This window comes from Lacerta agilis, chromosome 2 (genome assembly GCF_009819535.1).
Source record: "Lacerta agilis isolate rLacAgi1 chromosome 2, rLacAgi1.pri, whole genome shotgun sequence".
In the NCBI taxonomy this organism is placed as follows: Eukaryota; Metazoa; Chordata; class Lepidosauria; order Squamata; family Lacertidae; genus Lacerta; species Lacerta agilis.
In genome coordinates, this window is record NC_046313.1 from 35,884,556 (window position 1) to 35,903,153 (window position 18,598).

General features: G+C 45.4%; 1 protein-coding gene across 1 annotated transcript in view; it reads left to right on the forward strand.

Moving 5' to 3' along the window:
• Positions 1-298: 298 nt before the first annotated feature.
• Positions 299-18,598, forward strand: part of METRNL (meteorin like, glial cell differentiation regulator) — a 28,914-nt gene continuing 10,614 nt past the window's right edge. Inside the window, exons 1-2 of the mRNA XM_033139522.1 lie at positions 299-704; positions 7,981-8,369. Of these exons, the coding sequence (XP_032995413.1) occupies positions 571-704; positions 7,981-8,369 (523 nt within the window). The 5' untranslated portion in view covers positions 299-570. The remainder of the gene's footprint in view (positions 705-7,980; positions 8,370-18,598) is intronic.

Below are 18,598 nucleotides of genomic sequence, written 5' to 3' on the forward strand. Positions count from 1 at the left end.
GTGCCTGTTTAAGAGTGCAGAGTCCCAGACCATCATCAAGATAAAATATTGGGGGTGGGCAAGTAAGCCCTGCCCTGCACAATCGATCACTATTTGACTGGCAATGCCCATCCACTTGGGGAGGGCAGCCCCCTCAATTTTTTTGAGGGGAGCCTTGAAGACCCCCTCGTCCCCTACGTATCCGAGCCTGTGACGTGCTCCAAAGAAATCCCTTGACACAAAAAGAACACCCGCCTCTCCTAAGTGCTTCCAAGAGCAGCTCAGCAGTGCAGGAAGGAGCCGAGTCCGCTCCGCGAATACTCCGGTGCGGGTTTTCTTAGCTGACGCTCGAGTGGGTGGTTTCTTGACTTGGCCCGGCTCCCCGCCCTCTGCGAAGCCAGAGCGAGCGCCGGCTTGGAGAGAGCTCTAGTAGGCTGCTGCGCCGATTGAGTGGCCGGACGGAGGGGATGGGCAGCTCGTGCTAAGGGCTCGATCCGGACCGCCTCCGCCGCTCGCCATGTAGCGCTGGCCGCGGGCGCTCTCCTCTCGCCTCGTCTGGTGGAACTGTTCCCGAGCAGCCCGGCGGGGACCATGCGGAGAGCCCCGGCGCCTGGGCTGCTGGTGCTCCCGCCGCCGTCGCCGCTCCTGCTGCTGCTGGGGCTGCTGGCGCTGGACAGGGGCTGCACGGCGCAGTACTCGAGCGATCTGTGCAGCTGGAAGGGGAGGTAAGAGCTCGCGGGGCGGGCCGGTCGGACGGGGAACCCTCGGCGCCCGGTGGGAACACGGATCAGCCTGGCGCTCCATGTGCGCTGCCAACTGCTCGGTCTTTGTCCGGGCATATCCCCGCACCTAGGCTTTGCTTCCCCTGGATGCGCTCCTGCAAGGTTTTTGCACGGCTTGGGATGCGCCCTCCTCCCTCTCTCCTTTCTGCCCGATCCAATCTTCTTTACTCTCTCGGTGGGCAGTTCTCCGTGCCACCTCCGAGGAGGGTCAACTCTTCCTTTAAACCGAGCGCGCTCCCTCCTAGAGGCGCTGCAGCTCTTCCACTTAGGGGCGCAGAAAGGGCGGGCAGATGCTGTCCTTTGGGCTCTGCTTTTGGAGCTCTTCCTCACCGCCCCCCCCGGCCTCTGTTTTACGATCATTTCTTCTCTTTTGCTCTTCGAGAGAACCGGGGCTTGGATCCGGCTTCACCGCGGAGCGAATGCTTGGTTCCTCTTGCAACTTCTGCCCGCAGTAGTGGCCTTATGAATGCAGGGAGAGGGGAGTGAGGGGGTCCCTTAGTTATTCTCCCGGTTTTGTTAAGTAAAGTTTCGCTCTGGGTTGGAGTAACTGGCTGTGTGTGGGGGGGGGGGAGAAGAATTGAAGAGGCGCTTCGTCCCGCGCTGGGCTCACTTGCTCCAGCGGCTCACGGACACATGGATTTGATTGTTGCGAAGCGATAAAAGCAACCTCTCCTCCTCCTCTTCTGCTGTTTGCTCTGATTTATTGGAAGCGGGAGGGGGGGCGCGGAGGGGAGGAGGAGGAGGGGGCACTTTGATTAACATTCCAGGAGTGTTCAGGATGAGTATTGCCAAAGCAACGGGCAAAGGCGGGAGTGGGGTGGGGAGCGGGAAGGCGGCTTGGCTTTTCTCAGACAAAGGTAGAGCGTTTCTCTGGACTGACCACGCAGCGACACCGGCCACATCTGTGCAACCCAACACCCGAATAACACACTCTGCAACTGCTCGCCGCTGACCTTCTGCATTCAAGCGTTCACTTCGCTGTAACACAATAGGCTTGTAAGTCCTCCCTTTTAGGAGGCGAGTTGACAGGGTTGGTGCGGATTGTTCGCGCTTGGCGAAGCTGCAACGCAGAGAGAGAGAGAGAGAGCGAGCAAGCAAGCGCTGGCTTCGGTTTTGTTTAAATCCCCTCGGTGGGATTTCGCTGTCTTAACATTCCCGCCCCCGCTTTGGAACGCACCTGATTAGTAGGACAGGTCTCTCCCCCACACTCCCACAAATTCGAACACACTTGATTAATTCAGGATTTTTTTTTTTTTGGTTTTGGTTCTTTGCCATATTGGGTTACTTACCTTAATATTTTTTTTTAAAAAAAACTTTTTTTATGGAGAGGCCTGCTTTTTTTTTTGTTCTGGGTGGAGTTAGCTCTTCCTCGGAAATCGTAAAAGTGGTGCGTACTTGTGGGTATTTTTAACATTTGCCCGAACTTCCTCTGGAGTTCACCTGTTGTTGAACAATACTGATCTCTGAAAAGATACTGGTCTGGTCTCTGTTACACCTGTGGCATCACGTCACTCCTGTTCCTTCAGATTTAAATCAGCATCGCTGATGGCAGATTCTTACCCAGTGTTCCATGTCTGCCACAGCTATGCTAATCGTTCTGGTTGTGAAATCTTTTTAAACTGCTTGGCTCCAAAAGCTCCTCCCCACCCCCCACTTTAATCCGCTGTAATCATTTTAATGTGTCTTTATGGTTTTCGAAAACCCTTTATAGATCATGACTGGGGGGGGGAATTTTCATTCAGAAATGAAACCATGGCTAAATGGAGTGCATCTGTAATCTGTATTTGGTTTCTTCGGGACACTTAAAAAAAAACCCAAATGGGGTACCAGTGGAAGACTTTAAAACAGGCATAAATCTAATAAATTGGGCGGCTTTGAGTAATAACTTGACTATTTTGGGGAATAGCTAAAGATCAAAGAGGCGGAAATAAAGTTTTTGTTACATTCTTTTCAGTTGATTCCTGTTGTAGTTTGGGGTGTGAGAGAGAATCCAGGCACCTCTATTTACTTTTACTGGGGATGGGAATCCAGATGGTAACAAATTATCTTGATTGTCAAGGATTGTCACATGTACATTGGCATTTTTTTTCCATTATCTAGAAAGATAATAGCTGAAAATAGTGATATGGGCCACTTGCTGGGGGGGGGGGGTTGAAGAAATCAGATAATTGTAATGGGCAACTGACTCAGGGCATAATTTTAACAGTTTCACCGCCACAGTTCCTGACACTGTGTTTTGCTGAAACAGGTAGCTTTTTCTGCAAAACCCACTATTTCTCAGGCTGCGGTCCTAAATACATCTGCCTGAAACAGAAGCATTTTCTATTGGCATCAGTGTGGTTTACCACAAAAATACGTTTTAATAGCCCTCGCGATTTGCTTGGATCATCTGCCCCTAAACCCAGCTCTAACAACAAACCTATAAGGTGGGATACTTTCGAACCTAGACTGGGGTCCTAGAGAGTGGCATGCTTAAAATTGCCTCTTAGAGGCAAAACATTTAAGCCAAGAACTTCCTGATTTCTTCTTGGTCTTTCAGCGACTGCCCTAGACCAGCTCATTAATATATTGCTATGCTGATGAATGAAGTCTCTCTTCTAAGCTCTTCAGTGTTCTGAATGCCAGCCACAGGGAATGTGTGTAAGCAACATGACTCACTTTCCTGTTGTGAGGCTGACCCAACCATTCTCCTCTTCCCCCCTCCCCCCCGTCTGTCATCATGTATTTTAAGTTTCATGGAATGACACATTATTGTGGTTGCACAAGCAGAGAACATATGACGTCTGAAAAATAGGTGGAACTGACCAAAACAGGTGCCTCTGGTCTGAGCCATACTGCCTAGGCTGTAGAATAGTGTGGGGAGGGCTGTAGCTCAGTGCTAGAGCACTTGTCTTGCATGCAAAGGGTCTCCGATTCAATCGCTGGCATCTCCAGGTAGTAGAGGGAAAGACACCTGTGTGAAACCCTGGAGACTTGCTTCCCAGTCAGTGTGAATACACTAATAGCCTGACTTGATTTAAGGCAGTTTTTTCTTGGAAGGGTAGGCCTAGTTATGATGCATATATGCCACATCCCAGATCACAGTCAGGATACCAGCAGTGAGAGATCTGTTGCCCCCATGTGTGCTGCTTGAGGGCTTCCTGGAGGCATGTGGCTGCCCATTTTTGAGAGTCAGGGTACTGGACTAGGCAGATCTATGGTCCTATGTGCTTATATACATCTAAGAACATTACATGGGTAACAGATTGAGCTTTTGGCCTTCTGGAAAGTCCAAGGAGTGATTCTGCAGCCTATGCACCTCTCTGTTTACAGGGGTGGCTGGTGTGATGTCCATAAAATGCTTTTTGGGACTCCAGTTCCCAGCAGCCTCAGCTAGCATGGCCAATGGTAAGGGATGATGGAAGTTGCAGTCTAGCAACATCCGGCAGGCACCACAACAGCTGCCGTAGTCAGTGGTTACTATTTAATGGATAACTGCTTTGGCATCATGGTTCAACTAGACGCAGGCATGTCCAACAGGTAGATCACTGGCCGTCTGTGGTAGATCACTGGTAGATCAGTGGCTCCCCTCAAAGAAGCTAAAAAACTTTGGCTCTCCTAAAAAAAAAAAGCTCAACATCTTTGCCCTGCACCCCTAAAATGACCTGAACCACCAAAAATAGGGCTTTCCTTCCTAAAAAAAAAAAGAGCTCAATGTCACTTTCCTCTTCCCTAAAGAAGCTCAACAGCTTTTACATGAACCCCCCAAAAACAGGGCTTTCCTTCCTAAAAAAAAGCTCAACAAAAAGGGGGTAGATCACTGCCAGTTTTTAACTCTGTGAGTAGATCGCAGTCTTTTGGAAGTTGGCCATCCCTGAACTAGAGGGATGAGTTTGGAAGTTGGAATACCAGGTTCAGAATCCTGCTGTGCTTTGAAGTTCACTGGATAGGTCACAGGCAAGGTTTTACATTTTCGACTTAACCAACTTCTACCTCACAGGGTTGTTGTGAGACCTAATAATGCAATCCTTCCCTGCCCAATGTTGTTATCTGACACTGGAAAGGGTTGTTGGTGTGGTAGGCTGTTTTCAGGGAAGGGCACCAAGTGGCTTTGCATCCAGCACTCCCTAGAGATCCCTCTAAGGAGCTCCATTCCCAGGCCCCTCCATTGCACCAGTCTGTAGCTGGCATAGCACAAAGGAAAGGAAGAGCCGCACAGTGGCCATCCTGGCCGAGTGTCAGCCAAAGGTCTTGGGGTCCCTAGCTGCATGTTTAGCTTCTCACTCCTCTCTGGTCCCAGTTAGGGTTGCACTTTAAAGTGCTATTGTGCTGTGAGGTCCTTGAAACAAGGTTCAGCTATATGGTAATGTAATCAATAAACTGCACCAATTCTTAACTGGTGGATTTTGTAAGCAAGCATGTTTTTTTTTTTTTTTTAAAGAAGCAGCTTGAGGCAATTGATTCCTGGGGGAATTGGGGAGATTCCTTCAACCAGGAAGGCTGTGACCAGCCCTAGTATTTTACATCCCATCTGTATCCTTGTAGTCTGCCTTTGTAAGATGTTTGTTACCGCAGAATGTTAGGGCTTTCCCCACATAATCTCCTGTCTGCATTCAGTCTGATTACATTGGGAGAAATACCAGTAGGTCTCTCTTTGTGTGACCCCAGGCCCTGGGAATAGCTTGCCCTGTGGCAGCAGATGAGGTTACAGGTACTGCCAAAAATTTGTGAAGAGATGTAGTGCATCAGTACCTGTACTGTGGTGGCCAATCTCCAATCTCCATAATTAAAGATCACAAAAGTCCTAAGATGTTTAAATCAAAAATGCCAGACCTACTTTTTTACTTTATTTCTCTCCACCCTCCTCCCCAAGATCTCTGTTTCCATTTTTATTTGGCCAGGAACCAATAGAAGTTAAATTAAATGCATTGTTGTCCTGTCAGGCCTCTTACATATTAGATGTTTAATTTCATGTTTCATACCTTTTGGTAATGAATCTTCTGACCACCCCATGCAAAAGATGTACTTCCATCCTGACCACTCTAGTGAGTGGCAGCTTTAACTAGGTCACGAGTCTTTAGCAAAGGAAATCTATGTGTTTCTTGAAATTGCATTCAGTGTTCTCCATTCCATTAGGAACTTGGCATGTTACCCCTGACTGGTTGCTCTTCCCAATTTTGCCTTACCCCATTTGCTGCTTGTGGGATATAATTGGCCCCAATGAAAACTTCTACAGTGTAGCCACTTTCCTTTCAGTAACAAGGAAAACTTGCAGACATCTCATGCATAAATCCATTGTCCCAATGTCAAGCTTGCTTACTGTGGAAACTTCAAAGCGAAACTCCCATTTTCTTCTCCAATGACTTATATCTTCCTTTCTAGATAGCTTTATTCCCGCTGAAGAGTGATCACATTTTGGAGCAGGAATAGAATTTTGCTCGTATGATGTTGATAACGCAAATTGCGTTTAGAGGGAAATCCAGCAACTTCTTCACTAGATGCAATCACAGTAAAGTCATTACTAAAACGTAGATTATCTGAGGTTTGATGGGTTGCAGAGTCCAGTTAGCATGCTGTCAACTGCTTTGCTCTCACCATTGAGAATGACAGATGTGACTGGGTTAAAGGAGTGGGACTTTCATGTACGTTGGATTTTTGAACCAAACACTGTAGGTAGTGGCTCCCCTGGCATGACTGGAGCCACACAACTAGACTGTGAGACTGTGACTGTGCGAGAGCCAGTGTGGTGTAGCGGTTAAGAGTGGTAGTCTCATAATCTGGTGAACCGGGTTCGGGTCTCCGCTCCTCCACATGCAGCTGCTGGGTGACCTTGGGCTAGTCACACTTCTTTGAAGTCTCTCAGCCCCACTCACCTCACAGAGTGTTTGTTGTGGGGGAGGAAGGGAAAGGAGAATGTTAGCCGCTTTGAGACTCCTTCCGGTAGTGATAAAGCGGGATATCAAATCCAAACTCTTCTTCTTCTTCTGACTTCATTTTTGTAAATGTGGGTGATAAGGGCACAGTCAGTTACTCCTTTTGAGAAGAGGGGTTTGAATCCAGCTCAGTGTAACAATCTGCCCACCACCAGACCACACTGTGGCAAAGAACACTGTCTGCATCTCATGTCCCAGCTGAGTGATGCAGATCTCAAATATATCAAGTGTTTCTTTGTGCTGGAGGGCAAAAGCACAGAGGTCAAGAACCAGCTCCTTCTCCCACAAGCATCTATGCTCTTGATGTGGCTTTCAGGATTATTCAGCAGCATGTGTTTGTAGACAGTATTATGATGATGATTATTAGAATTTGACTTTTTTGGAGCTTCCTCATGTAACCTCTGAACAGAATGTTATACTGACATTCCCAATAATGTCAGCCACTTCGCCCTTAAATGGAAACCATATGTTGGGCTGTGTGCTGCTTCCTATTCCCTCTCCTCCTTCCCAGTAATATCTCCCACAACTAATTTTAAACGCTGGTTGAGCTTAAATATGTATCCCTCTTCTTCCCCCTGCTCTTGCATAGCAGCAAAGCCATTTGATTCCTGGGGTTTAACATCACTTATATTCTCTCAATTGTTTCATCTGCTTTCATAAGTTGCTACACTCCAGCTCCTATGAGCTCCAGCCAGCATGGCCAATGGTCAGAGATGACGGGGTTTGGAGTTTAACAACATCTGGTGGGAACCAGAGCTTGGGAAAGGCTGATTTACATGAACACAGGGAGATTTGGGTGGCTGGTGTGAATGCAGTGGAGGGCTGAACAAACCTCAGTATTATCTGTCATCCACAGCTTTTGTGAGCGAGTTAAGCCTTGTCACTCAACGTCTATTATAAAAGTTAATAATTTGAACCTCCCAAAGATGTTGCGTGGCCCCAGATAAGGGAAATTATTATTGTAACCAAAGGGTGGCCAATGTGCTGTCCTATATACAGTATGTCATTGGACTCCTAATTCCCATCAGCCCCAGCCAAGCATGGTCAGTGTTCAGGGATAATGGGATTTGTAGTCTGTGACATCTGAAGGGCACCATGTTTGCTTCCCTTGTTGCAACTTTTTGAGGTAAGCACCAGAGTTGAATTCATAACCGAAAGCCTTTTCAAACTTCATGGCCTTGCCATGTTCCACAGCCACTATTTAAATTCCCACAGCTTATTTATTTGAACATATACAGTATTCTCTTGAATACTGTAAATGGAGGCACTCTTACAGTAAACTCTCCGTCTTTCCTTTCCTCCCCCAGTGGACTAACACACGAGTCTCACAAAAAAGATGTTGAACAGGTCTACCTCCGCTGCGCCGAAGGATCCATAGACTGGATGTATCCCACAGGAGCGCTGATAGTGAACCTGCGACCCAGTATTGTATCATCCTCTTCCAAGCATTGGACTGTCTGCATAAAGCCCTTCAAGGACTCCGCAGGAGCAAATATTTATTTGGAAAAAACTGGAGAACTGAAACTGCTGGTCCAAGATGGAGATCACAGCCCCGCCCGAGTGCATTGCTTCAGCTTTGAACAAGGCGGACTCTTTGTCGAGGCCACCCCTCAGCAGGACATTAGCAGGAAGATCACAGGCTTCCAGTATGAACTGATAAACAAGGGGACGGCATCCGATTTGCACATGGTTTCTGGTAAGTTGCGAGACGATCCATTGCAGTTGCACTGTCCTGGTTTTGAATGCTCAGTGTCTGCCAAAGTGAATGTGAAAATAGTGCACTGCGGGGGGGGGGTCTACAGTCCACCAGTTGTCTGGCTACACAAAGTAGTTGGAAAGAAAGCTGTACTCTTCAGAAATGGTTATGGTGAAGAGGAGCTCCTTCCAGGAAGAAAAAGTTGCTAATGTTAAGAAATAAACAGATATTTCTTACCTTTATAGCAGGTCAGTGTTATGCAACTTTGCTTGTAGCTCCTGAAATGAACAGCCTGTGTTCAGCGAATTTTTATTTTTTTTACCTCAAGGGTAAAGGTACCACTGACCATTAGGTCCAGTCGCAGACGACTCTGGGGTTGTGCGCTCATCTTGCTCTATAGGCCGAGGGAGCCGGCATACAGCTTCTGGGTCATGTGGCCAGCATGACTAAGCTGCTTCTGGCGAACCAGAGCAGCGCACGGAAACGCCGTTTACCTTCCCGCTGGAGCGGTACCTATTTATCTACTTGCACTTTGACGTGCTTTCGAACTGCTAGGTTGGCAGGAGCTGGGACCGAGCAACGGGAGCTCACCCCGTCGCGGGGATTTGAACCACTGACCTTCTGATCGGCAAGCCCTAGGCTCAGTGGTTTAGACCACAGTGTCACCCGCGTACCTCAAGGTACCAAGTCACAAATCTCCTGTCCTTTAAAAATATATATATATATTATTGCTTTCTCTCCACCCCACACCTTGTGTACAGGTATGAATTGTGAGGCAGGCCTCAAATCGAAATGATAACATAAATGACTGAAAAGAGAGGCCATGAATTGTAAACTGGGAGCTACTTTGCACATGATAGACTTCCCGGTAGGAAAGTGCATGTACCACATTGGGAGAATCACATGACCCTGTTGTCCTGCATGTACAGTGGTACAGTGGAAAGTGATTCAACCAGTTGTTGCTGGACAGAGACTTCCTTCCTCATTCCACTCCTATTGTTCTGCTTCTGTTCCTCCTATTCCGTGACCTAATTACTCTTTTGTTGCAAAGGAGTGGTTCTCCTGGGGCAAGGCCTGCCTTATCACATCTTATAATCTCCTCAGTCTCAGTGAAGATGTACAGTTGATAGGATGAATCTTGTCATGTGGTGTAATTTAGCGGTGCCTCTGTGCCTTCAGCCCAAACAGGCCTTAGGGCCCAAACAGGCCTTAGGGACCCACTACTTAGGTTTTCAGCCAGATATTTGTATGGTGGTGGTAGTGCTGTTGTTGTGACCCGCCATACAGCAGGCCATGGCACAGTACTGAGTTCTGACCCACCATTTTTACACTAACATGTAAAAAACCCATTTCTTTCAAAAGTTTGTACCTTCATGTGTTCTATTCCCTCCATCCTCAAAACTGCATTGAATAAAGAATGCATGGCATGGCCTAAAGAATATGCACTGAGTCATTAACAGCATCCTAAGGGGCATTTCCCTTTTGTAGCAAACAGGGAAAGGCCAGGGCTTTGCTGGGTACTGCCACCAGTTTTCAGACAAATTCATGACTGGGCAGTTTTTCAGGCACCTGGGTTGGGCTGATTGTGGTCTTCAGAGCTGAAATTTCACATCATATTAGGTCAGTTGCTATCATTTATTCTGATGAGGCATGATACAAATATTTTGTGGCTACTGAAGCACCACTTAATAACTTTCAATTCAAAGTCAGTTTTACACACACAACTTTTGAGTCCAGCTCCTATTTGTGCTTCAAGCATTCTTTTGGGGTTTTTTTTTAATGTCTTTTCGAATGGAAATTTTCTGTTCTGCAAAGTAATGTTGGCTGTCTGTCAATTCAAAATGTGTAGACTGCAGACATCTGTTTTTTTGGGGGTGACCTTGCACGTGTAACTCTACTTTGGCTGCAACAGCTGCTGCAGTTCTCCGCAGCAGCTGATAGGTGGCGTATTTGGCATTGCAACTGACTATTGGATATTTTGCTCTCAATTATGTTTTTCTTTTTGCTTTCTGAGATATTTTAAAGCTGGATATTTTGGAATATATCTAGAGACTACATTGCAACAAAATCTGTTGCGGTGCATTCCTACTTCTGTGCAGTATTCAGTCCCACTTAATTTATTGGGACTTGATGTATAAGATAGTAACCTTAGCCTATATTCTAGCAAACCACCTGCTGATTATTTCTGCAGATTCAGCTATAAATTTATAAGCCCTTTTGCACTCACTTAGTTCTTCCCCACTGACACTAGGGAGAAATGAACCACACTCCATTGCTTAGTGTTGCATCTGAGCCAGGGACCATGGTTTGTTCTACTCCAGACAAACCACAAAGGTAAGCCCAAAACAAGCTTCAGTTCCAATGTAATGCTAAGCCAGGGATGGTGGTTTCTTTCCCCCAAATGTGAGCAGGAGGAATAAAGCAAGCATGATCACCTGGGAGGTAAGCCATGGTTTGTGGTTTACTGTGGTACAGAAAGGCTGGCTCATATTTGGTAGCTATGACCCATCAGTTAAATTCTAGTGATTTCAGTCTCTTTTTTTTACACCACATTCTTATGCATTTCAGATGCAAATCCCATTGAGTTCAGTGCAATTGCTTCCAGGGATCATGTGTAGTATTGCTGCTTTTGCCTTCCTTACTGACTAATGGGAGGTTCAAGAAAGGTGTGAATTGATCCTAGCTTGAGAGATAATGTGGTTGGTATTCCTTTTTTATGTTGACTGAGCTAAAACCTTTAAACAATAGTTTTGAAGGGCTAAAAGAAGGCAGCTGTGAAGTTCTTGCTTAACGAGGTTTCCCATATGTTGAGCTTACTTCCCCCTCCCTGCAGTCATCAGCTAAATGACTACTTGCCTCTCTTCCTGCACCCTTATGATATTACTGAACCCTGCCCTTAATTTTTTTTCTGCTCCTTTTCCTAACCTAGCTGTCATCAAAGCACCCCAGCCATCATATTAATACTTTAATGACCTGTTGTGCCCCCAGAGTTATGACATTGCAGAGTGCATCAGCACATAAACAGTGTTTGGCAGAGTGCCATGGTTTTAATTAGTAGATCCAGCATTTTATTAGTTTACACTCCTCCATTCTCAATCTGGGCTTTGCAAATAATGCCATGAAAACTAGACTTCCCCAAGCAAGCTTCTTGGAGCAGGGAACACAGTGTTGTAAACCATGTTCCGTGGGTTTAGCCATATTCCTATGGCATATACCGGTACCCATTTATCTTCTGTGTTTTCTTGGAGTTTCATTCAAAGACATGCTATACAGTGGACTTTGTTGTCATTTGATGTTAAATCCCAGGGCATAGGATTGGCAGAAGCCATGGTAGATTCTCTCCATCATGTATGCACTTTACTTGGGTTCAGTCCACTCCATAAGTAAGTTTGAAACGTTTTTGTGAATGAGCAAAGACTGGGAAATACCTTTTTAATGGATAGCAATGTGTGAGTTGTGTCTGCTGCTAGTTTCAGCAGCTGAAAGTGAATTACTGGTCCACTGATGTATGCTGACCTAAGGCTGGAGTTATGTAAATAGGCAGCATTTCTGTATATGTGGCAAAAAAATAGTGTGTCTGATGTTCATGCCACCCCCTCCTATAAGCACAAAACCACAAAGTTCACATTGGACTGTGGCGCTAAAAGTGAACTATATAACATCATCCAGGAGATACAGGCCTCCTCATGCTGGAGTTGCTACACTTTCCTGTTTCACACACAGTGCTAAACCATGGCTTAGTGCTATGAGCAAACCCTAAGCAGCAGCTTAATTCTGGCTTGCTATGGTCTATGAAGCCACAAGCTATGTGCAAACCTAGCACCCTTTCCCAACCATGACATGTTTAACACCTGCACCATCACCTGCTCACTAAACTACCAAAGCACAAGAGCAGGCAAAAAACAAGCCATCATCTGTGGGACAAATTGTCAACACGTTCCTTTTTTTTTAAGAACAAACAAACTATGGCGTAGGCTTACGTGTGAACCAGGCCACTGTGTGATGTGCAGGGCAGAGCTACACGTTACAAAGAACTTGCATTTTGTCCCTGTAACGTCTTTTTACTTGCTTTCCTTGCATCAATATGCTACACATTTTCATGCCCTCATCTTTGGCAACCAGTGATGTCTTTTTTGTGTGGGTGGGGGGCATAATGATGAATCAGGACACGGGGTAATTTGCATTAGAAATTCAGCATGGGGCTTCTGAGTGTGAGAGAGAACAGCTACTTCTCCTAAGAAGAGGACAAAAAGTAGTGAGTAACTAACTTCCTTTGAAATCTTCTGAGATCAGCTTGAAAGCTATATAGCCAGTGGCACTACCAACTGCGAGGAAAACTAATAAAATTAGAGACAGTTCCCCTCCCTCCCTTTCCACTCTGTCTCACTCTCGCATATAAATCTGGAATGGGAACTCTACTAAAGCACTTGAGAATAAACAAAGAAGGTTTGGGGCTGAGGCTCGCTCAAAGGTAACCGCTATATGCGCACACAAAAATACAGTGCTGCCTCAAATCTTTTTTTTTTTGAAAGGAAGGAAAGTTGGGGTCCCTCACTGAGCTTGAATAATCTTTCTTTGCAGCTGTTCATCTAGGATTCCAATCCTCTTACTCATGTTGAAAAGCACTTTACTCCATGAGAGTTTGCTCTGTATATTCAAAGTGCTTTTTAAACTCCAAGCTCCTTAGTTTTCACTGGAAAACTGCTTCCCTGTGCCTTAGCCAAGATCTGCAAACTTAATTTACCGGAATTCAGAAATATAAGCCCCTGTTACCTTCAGGGGTTGTTCTGCATTAGGCCAAGTCAAACTTTAACAAACATTTCCTCTATCTTGATGGGATCTACTTGTTGTAAGGCAGGTCTACCGGTTTATGGGTTTGCTATATTTTAATGTCCGGTAGCGAGTTGGAAACATTTATAAATGCCCACATTTAAAGGCCGCTCAAGTTAAGTGAGAACAGTAACCAGCTTATTTCCCAAAGGTTAATGTTTGAGGAATATAGGCCTTGGAAAGCCTTTTCTCTGGTATAAGGCAAAAGTGTGGGTGGGAGGGAAAAAGAGATCAGTTGCACATGATGACATTTGGGACAGATTCTGGAAGGGCACAATCCCCGACCAGGTGAGGAATGTCACAGACAGAATGCCTGATAAGATACAGAAATTAGGAAGTTGCCTTATATGCAGTCGGGCCACTGCCCAAGTAGCTCAGCATTGGCCACACTAATTGTAGCAGTTCTCCAGGGTTTCAGACCAGGGTTTTCTCCATCTCTACCTGGGGATGTCATGGATTGAACCTGAGACCATCTGAATGCAACACACTCTGCTGAGCTACAGCTCTTCTCCAAGGCCATGCATTGATTTGAATGCAGGGTCTCTCTTGACCCTGTGGTCCACACCAATGTATGGTTGCAGGAGAACCATGGTTTCCTGACTGTAAAAATGAAGCTTCCTGTCTTTTAACTGTGGTTAACCCTGGTGGAGATGTAACCATGGGTTAATATGCAGAACCATAGCTGTCAACTTTTCCCTTTTCTTGCGAGGAATCCTATTCGGAATAAGGGAATTTCCCTTTAAAAAAAAAGGGAAAAGTTCACAGCTATGTGCAGAACAGAATGAAGGGAGGAATTAGCTTGTGGAGGGAAGGGGGGGGTGGAGAGCACACAGCCTGATTCTAAGGTATGAACCATGGTCAGCGGAACAGCATAAACACATCTATGTGCGCTTAGTATCTCTTGTGTTCTGAATATAGCACCAAAACCAAGAAAAGCACAGGGGACTGTGTAAGCTTTGAAACTTCTCTCTCCCGTCTCATCATGTGGAAAGGTTCTTTGGGGTAGAATGTATGGTCTGAGTAGGCCTAAGGTGGCAATAAAGTCACTTATAGGCCTTGCAATCCTGTCAATTAATAAAAGCTTATTCCCACCCCCCACCTTTCCTCTCAGACACGGCTTCTCTTTCAGATGTCAAGTAGGCATTCGACTGAACCTTGTTTAATGATTCACCCCCACCTACCCTGTTCTTTTGGGCTTAAATTTTGTTGGCAGGAGAGGAAAGGGCGGAAGGATGTGTGAGCAAAAGAGAGTCACTTGTTGTAGCTTATTTGAGGCTGCGCAGGCCCCTGGAACCTGCTTTGCAGAGTTTTGCCTGCCAAAAGGCTCATAATGACCTTTTCACAAAAAAAGCTACGTTTTCAGAGCCAAAGCAAGGTTACGCCCAAAAGCAATGGCTGGGAGGAGAGAGAGAGAGAAAACTAAAAGAGAGGAGCCCTCCCACCCTAACAGTGACACATCCCATTCTGGAGAGGCAAAACAGGTTATTTTAAAATTAATAAATGAGCACTCCCCCCCCCCCTTTTCTAATCCTTCAGACATACATGCATTTTTTAAAAAAAGGTCAGCAGGTTCTGCGGGTACTTGGAGTAATATGATGCAGATTACTGGAAACATAAGCCTGTACTGTATTCTTGTTTTTAGAAGCCCAATTAATTTTGAGCCAGCTGATATCATACTTGCATCTTTCTCTTGCAGTGCCCTTAAAAACAACAACCCAAAACTGATTAGGTGAGACATGTACAGGTACTTGTCTTAGTACTACAACCTTTACCAGCCCAGTATCCTGCATAGGTTTTGAACAGTTCCCAAGAATATATCTGCATGGGGTTTAGGCTGTGCATCTTCTGTTTTATGTCAGGGCACCTGCCTGTCTTCAGAATTTAGTATTTGCATCTCGTCTCCCTGAAGCTCTGAGATTGTTTCTGGATGAAAGCCCACTGAGTAAGGCTGATTCATGCTTGTGGTTACCCTGAGCCAGCAGTATGGCTTGCTACCAAGTTTCACCTGCAGGATGAATAATGCAACAATTCACATGCAACTGGCATTACAACACCCTCCCCCCCCAAAAAAAAACCACCCTGAAACTTTGAGCCACCTTAATGAGGAGCAAATGAACTCTGAAGCACCTCCTTGGATTTCTCAAAAGCATGGTCGCTTTTGACGGTAGTTTTAGCAAGAGACAGAGGAAAATATGAGGCTGCTGTCCTATAGGAAGGCGTGAGCTTTGCAGAGTTCAGTAGCACTTGGGTCTGAGTACTCATATTGGATCAAACTGTTGAAGAAGCAGGTTCCTATCACTTGATGGCAGGGATTAGTTTAACTGTGTGTGCCTTGAATTCAAGGAGCACCAAGCAGAACTACCAGAGGGTGGGACTTCTGTGCTCTGCATGACTCTTCATCCCATTCCAGGGCTTTAGCAGAAACAGAATGTGGCACGATAAGGATATTTTATTTAGGTTGCAGAAATTGGATTACCTTGCATCAGAATTTGGGGTTCTTTGGGCACGGTGTACACAAAAGGCAGGTCCCCCCCAGAGTGAACTTGAACTTTGAGTTCAAGGGTGACTTCTCTGAAGTTTTGCTGTAATACAAGAAACAATATTTTTATTATTACTTGAGACCAAAAGAAAAAGAAGGAAGGTCTCTCTCTCTCTCTCTCTCTCTCTCTCCCTCCCCCCCCTCTGTGTGTGTGTGTGTGTGTGTGTGTGTGTATCGAAAGCCTATTTTGAGGTAGTTCACATTCATTTCAGTGAGACTTGGCCCAGGAGAACAGCTTCGTGGACTGCATTTTCCCTTTTAGTCAGCAGTCGCTGTGGCACGTTCCACGCTTCAGCTAAAGCCTTGTCTGCGTATGCAATTCCAGATGTTGCTATAATTTTGCCCAACATTCCGTGAAAAAAATCTGAAATGAACCAAAATCCATGCCTCCTCCTCCTCCACACTTCCAGCTTCTTTCAGAAACCGCTCATAAAAGATTGCTTAGGTTATTTTGAAAGGCTTCCTTAAACTTTGATCTTCTTTCACTAACTTGCTTTCCAAGTTTAACTTTAACCAGCTCCTAGTCATTTAATTCAATTCCACTCCAATCTGGATTCCATATGGGGCTGAGACACTTTCCTGGCAGGGCTCCAGCTTGGGTTAATATATACCAGGGCTTAGTTTTATTGTCCTGATACCAGAGGGCAAGGGAAAGTTATTTTTGTGCTCAGCAAAATAGCAGATAAGAACTTACAAGTATAAAAGGGCAGGAAACTTGTGGTGTGCCCACAAGCCTCCCCCCTCCTTCTAACTAAATGGAACGAGATAATTCCTAGATCTTCCCTTTTGTCCATAGCAAACAGGACATACAATTCAGAGTATAGAAGACCCAAATTTCTGAAAGACAGATTGGTTGAGCCAGGGAGTGATGGGTTGGGACCAGGTTTTGGTGTGTTCGCAGCACCATCAGTAAAGATGATATTTCAATGACTTCTGATGTCAGGGCAAGCTATAGTTTCCTATTACTTCTAAACTGGCTGAACTGTACCCTTCTTCTGTGATGGAGGTTTGGGGGCATGTCTTGCCCCCAAACCTCTCAACCAGGTTGCATTTAGCAGCATGGTCCAAAGGGAGGTCTGTAATCCTACAGAGAGTTTTTGATTGCAGGGAAGTTTTGGGAACCCTTGTATATGCTGCCTCCGTCAGGGATGGGTCAGAGATGGAAGAGGCAGGGCTGGTGTGCACATGGTGATTTGTTTAGAGCAGGGGTCAGCAACCCTTTTCAGCTGTGGGCCGGTCCACCGTCCCTCAGACCATGTGGTGGGCTGGACTATATATATTTTTTTTTGGGGGGGGGAATGAACGAATTCCTATGCCCCACAAATAACCCAGAGATGCATTTTAAATAAAAGGACACATTCTACTCATGTAAAAACACCAGGGAGGCCCCACAAATAACCCAGAGATGCATTTTAAATAAAAGGACACATTCTACTCATGTAAAAACACACTGATTCCTGGAGCGTCCGCAGGCTGGATTTAGAAGGCAATTGGGCTGCATCCGGCCCCCAGCCTTAGGTTGCCGACCCCTGGTTTAGAGCCACAAAGCCGAGACAGGTTTTCGGTTTGAACCCATGTCTTCCTGGTCCAAGATTTGCCTTCCTGCTTTTCCACATAACACAAAGCATTTTCCCTTAGGAAGGGGTGAAAGAAACTAAAGTGGTCCATTCTTTAGGACACAGACCAAGCCCTGCTGCACATGGGGTTCCTGACTTGAATTTTCTAAAAAAAGAAAAACAGGTTAACCTGTAAATACGTTTAATGAAATACCATAGTCCCAGCGGGCAAAGTCAATTTAAGGATGCAGGGATTGTTTTATATGGTGAACGTTCAAAGTGAGATGAATTGTTGTTTTTCTTAGCTTTTTTTTTTTACCTTTTTATGACAATAAGCGGCAAGCCTTAACAGGAATGAAAGAGAATTTGAGATTAATAAATTTGTCAAATCCAAAAGAACCATTGAGAGCGCTTAAGCCTTGTGAATATATTATGTTTTCTTCAGGCCCCAATTGTAGTGGCAAACCCCAGGATCCCCACAGTGAAACCTTAAGCTTTCCTCAGGTGTATGTTGCTCTGGTTTTTAGTGGACTTGTGCCAAAGACTGGCAGACATTGAACCCGTTCACCCATTAAATCCTACATTTGAGTGTGCTGATATCAAGCTTCTGTATGACTCTGGTCCGTTGAAATAGTGAACTTGTTGAAGAGTTAGGGCAGGGTAGGTGTACTTCTCAAGAGTTTTTTTATGATAGGAGGCAAAGGGGCATTTCACAGAAACAGTGAGAGAATCTGGGACTTCTGGGTCACATCAAGAATGGTGTCGGTGGGATGTCCATTTTCTCAGTGTGGTGACATGAGAGAGATCATCTCCTTAGGTAACATGGTGCTTCTCAAATGTTGCTGGACTATAATTCCTATCATCCATGATGGTTGGTCATGCTGGCTGGGCATGATAGGAGCTGGAGTGGTTTGTTTGGAGAGAAGCACTTCAGATTTTTCGTAGCACTAGAACTATTCAGGAAGCATCCCTTTCCCCCCAGATTTTGCCAATTAGAGCTTCGTTTTGTTTCGGAGTTGTGGCTTTTTAGCCCTTGAGTGCACCCTACCTAAAACAATTCCCAGCTGTTCATAGTTTTCCCCACCATCTAACATTTCCATTCCAGTCAGATTTGATCATAATTGTTGTCAACCTTGGAGAAAATTGGACTCTCTGAACCCACATATAATTACAGAAGAGCCACTAGTGTTGGAACAGATTTCCTTCCATAATGAATATAATCAAACTCTGACCACTGTTACTCAAACAGCTGCCAATAGTTGAGCAACCAGTTTGCCCTTGTCTCGATTTTGGATTGAAATAGT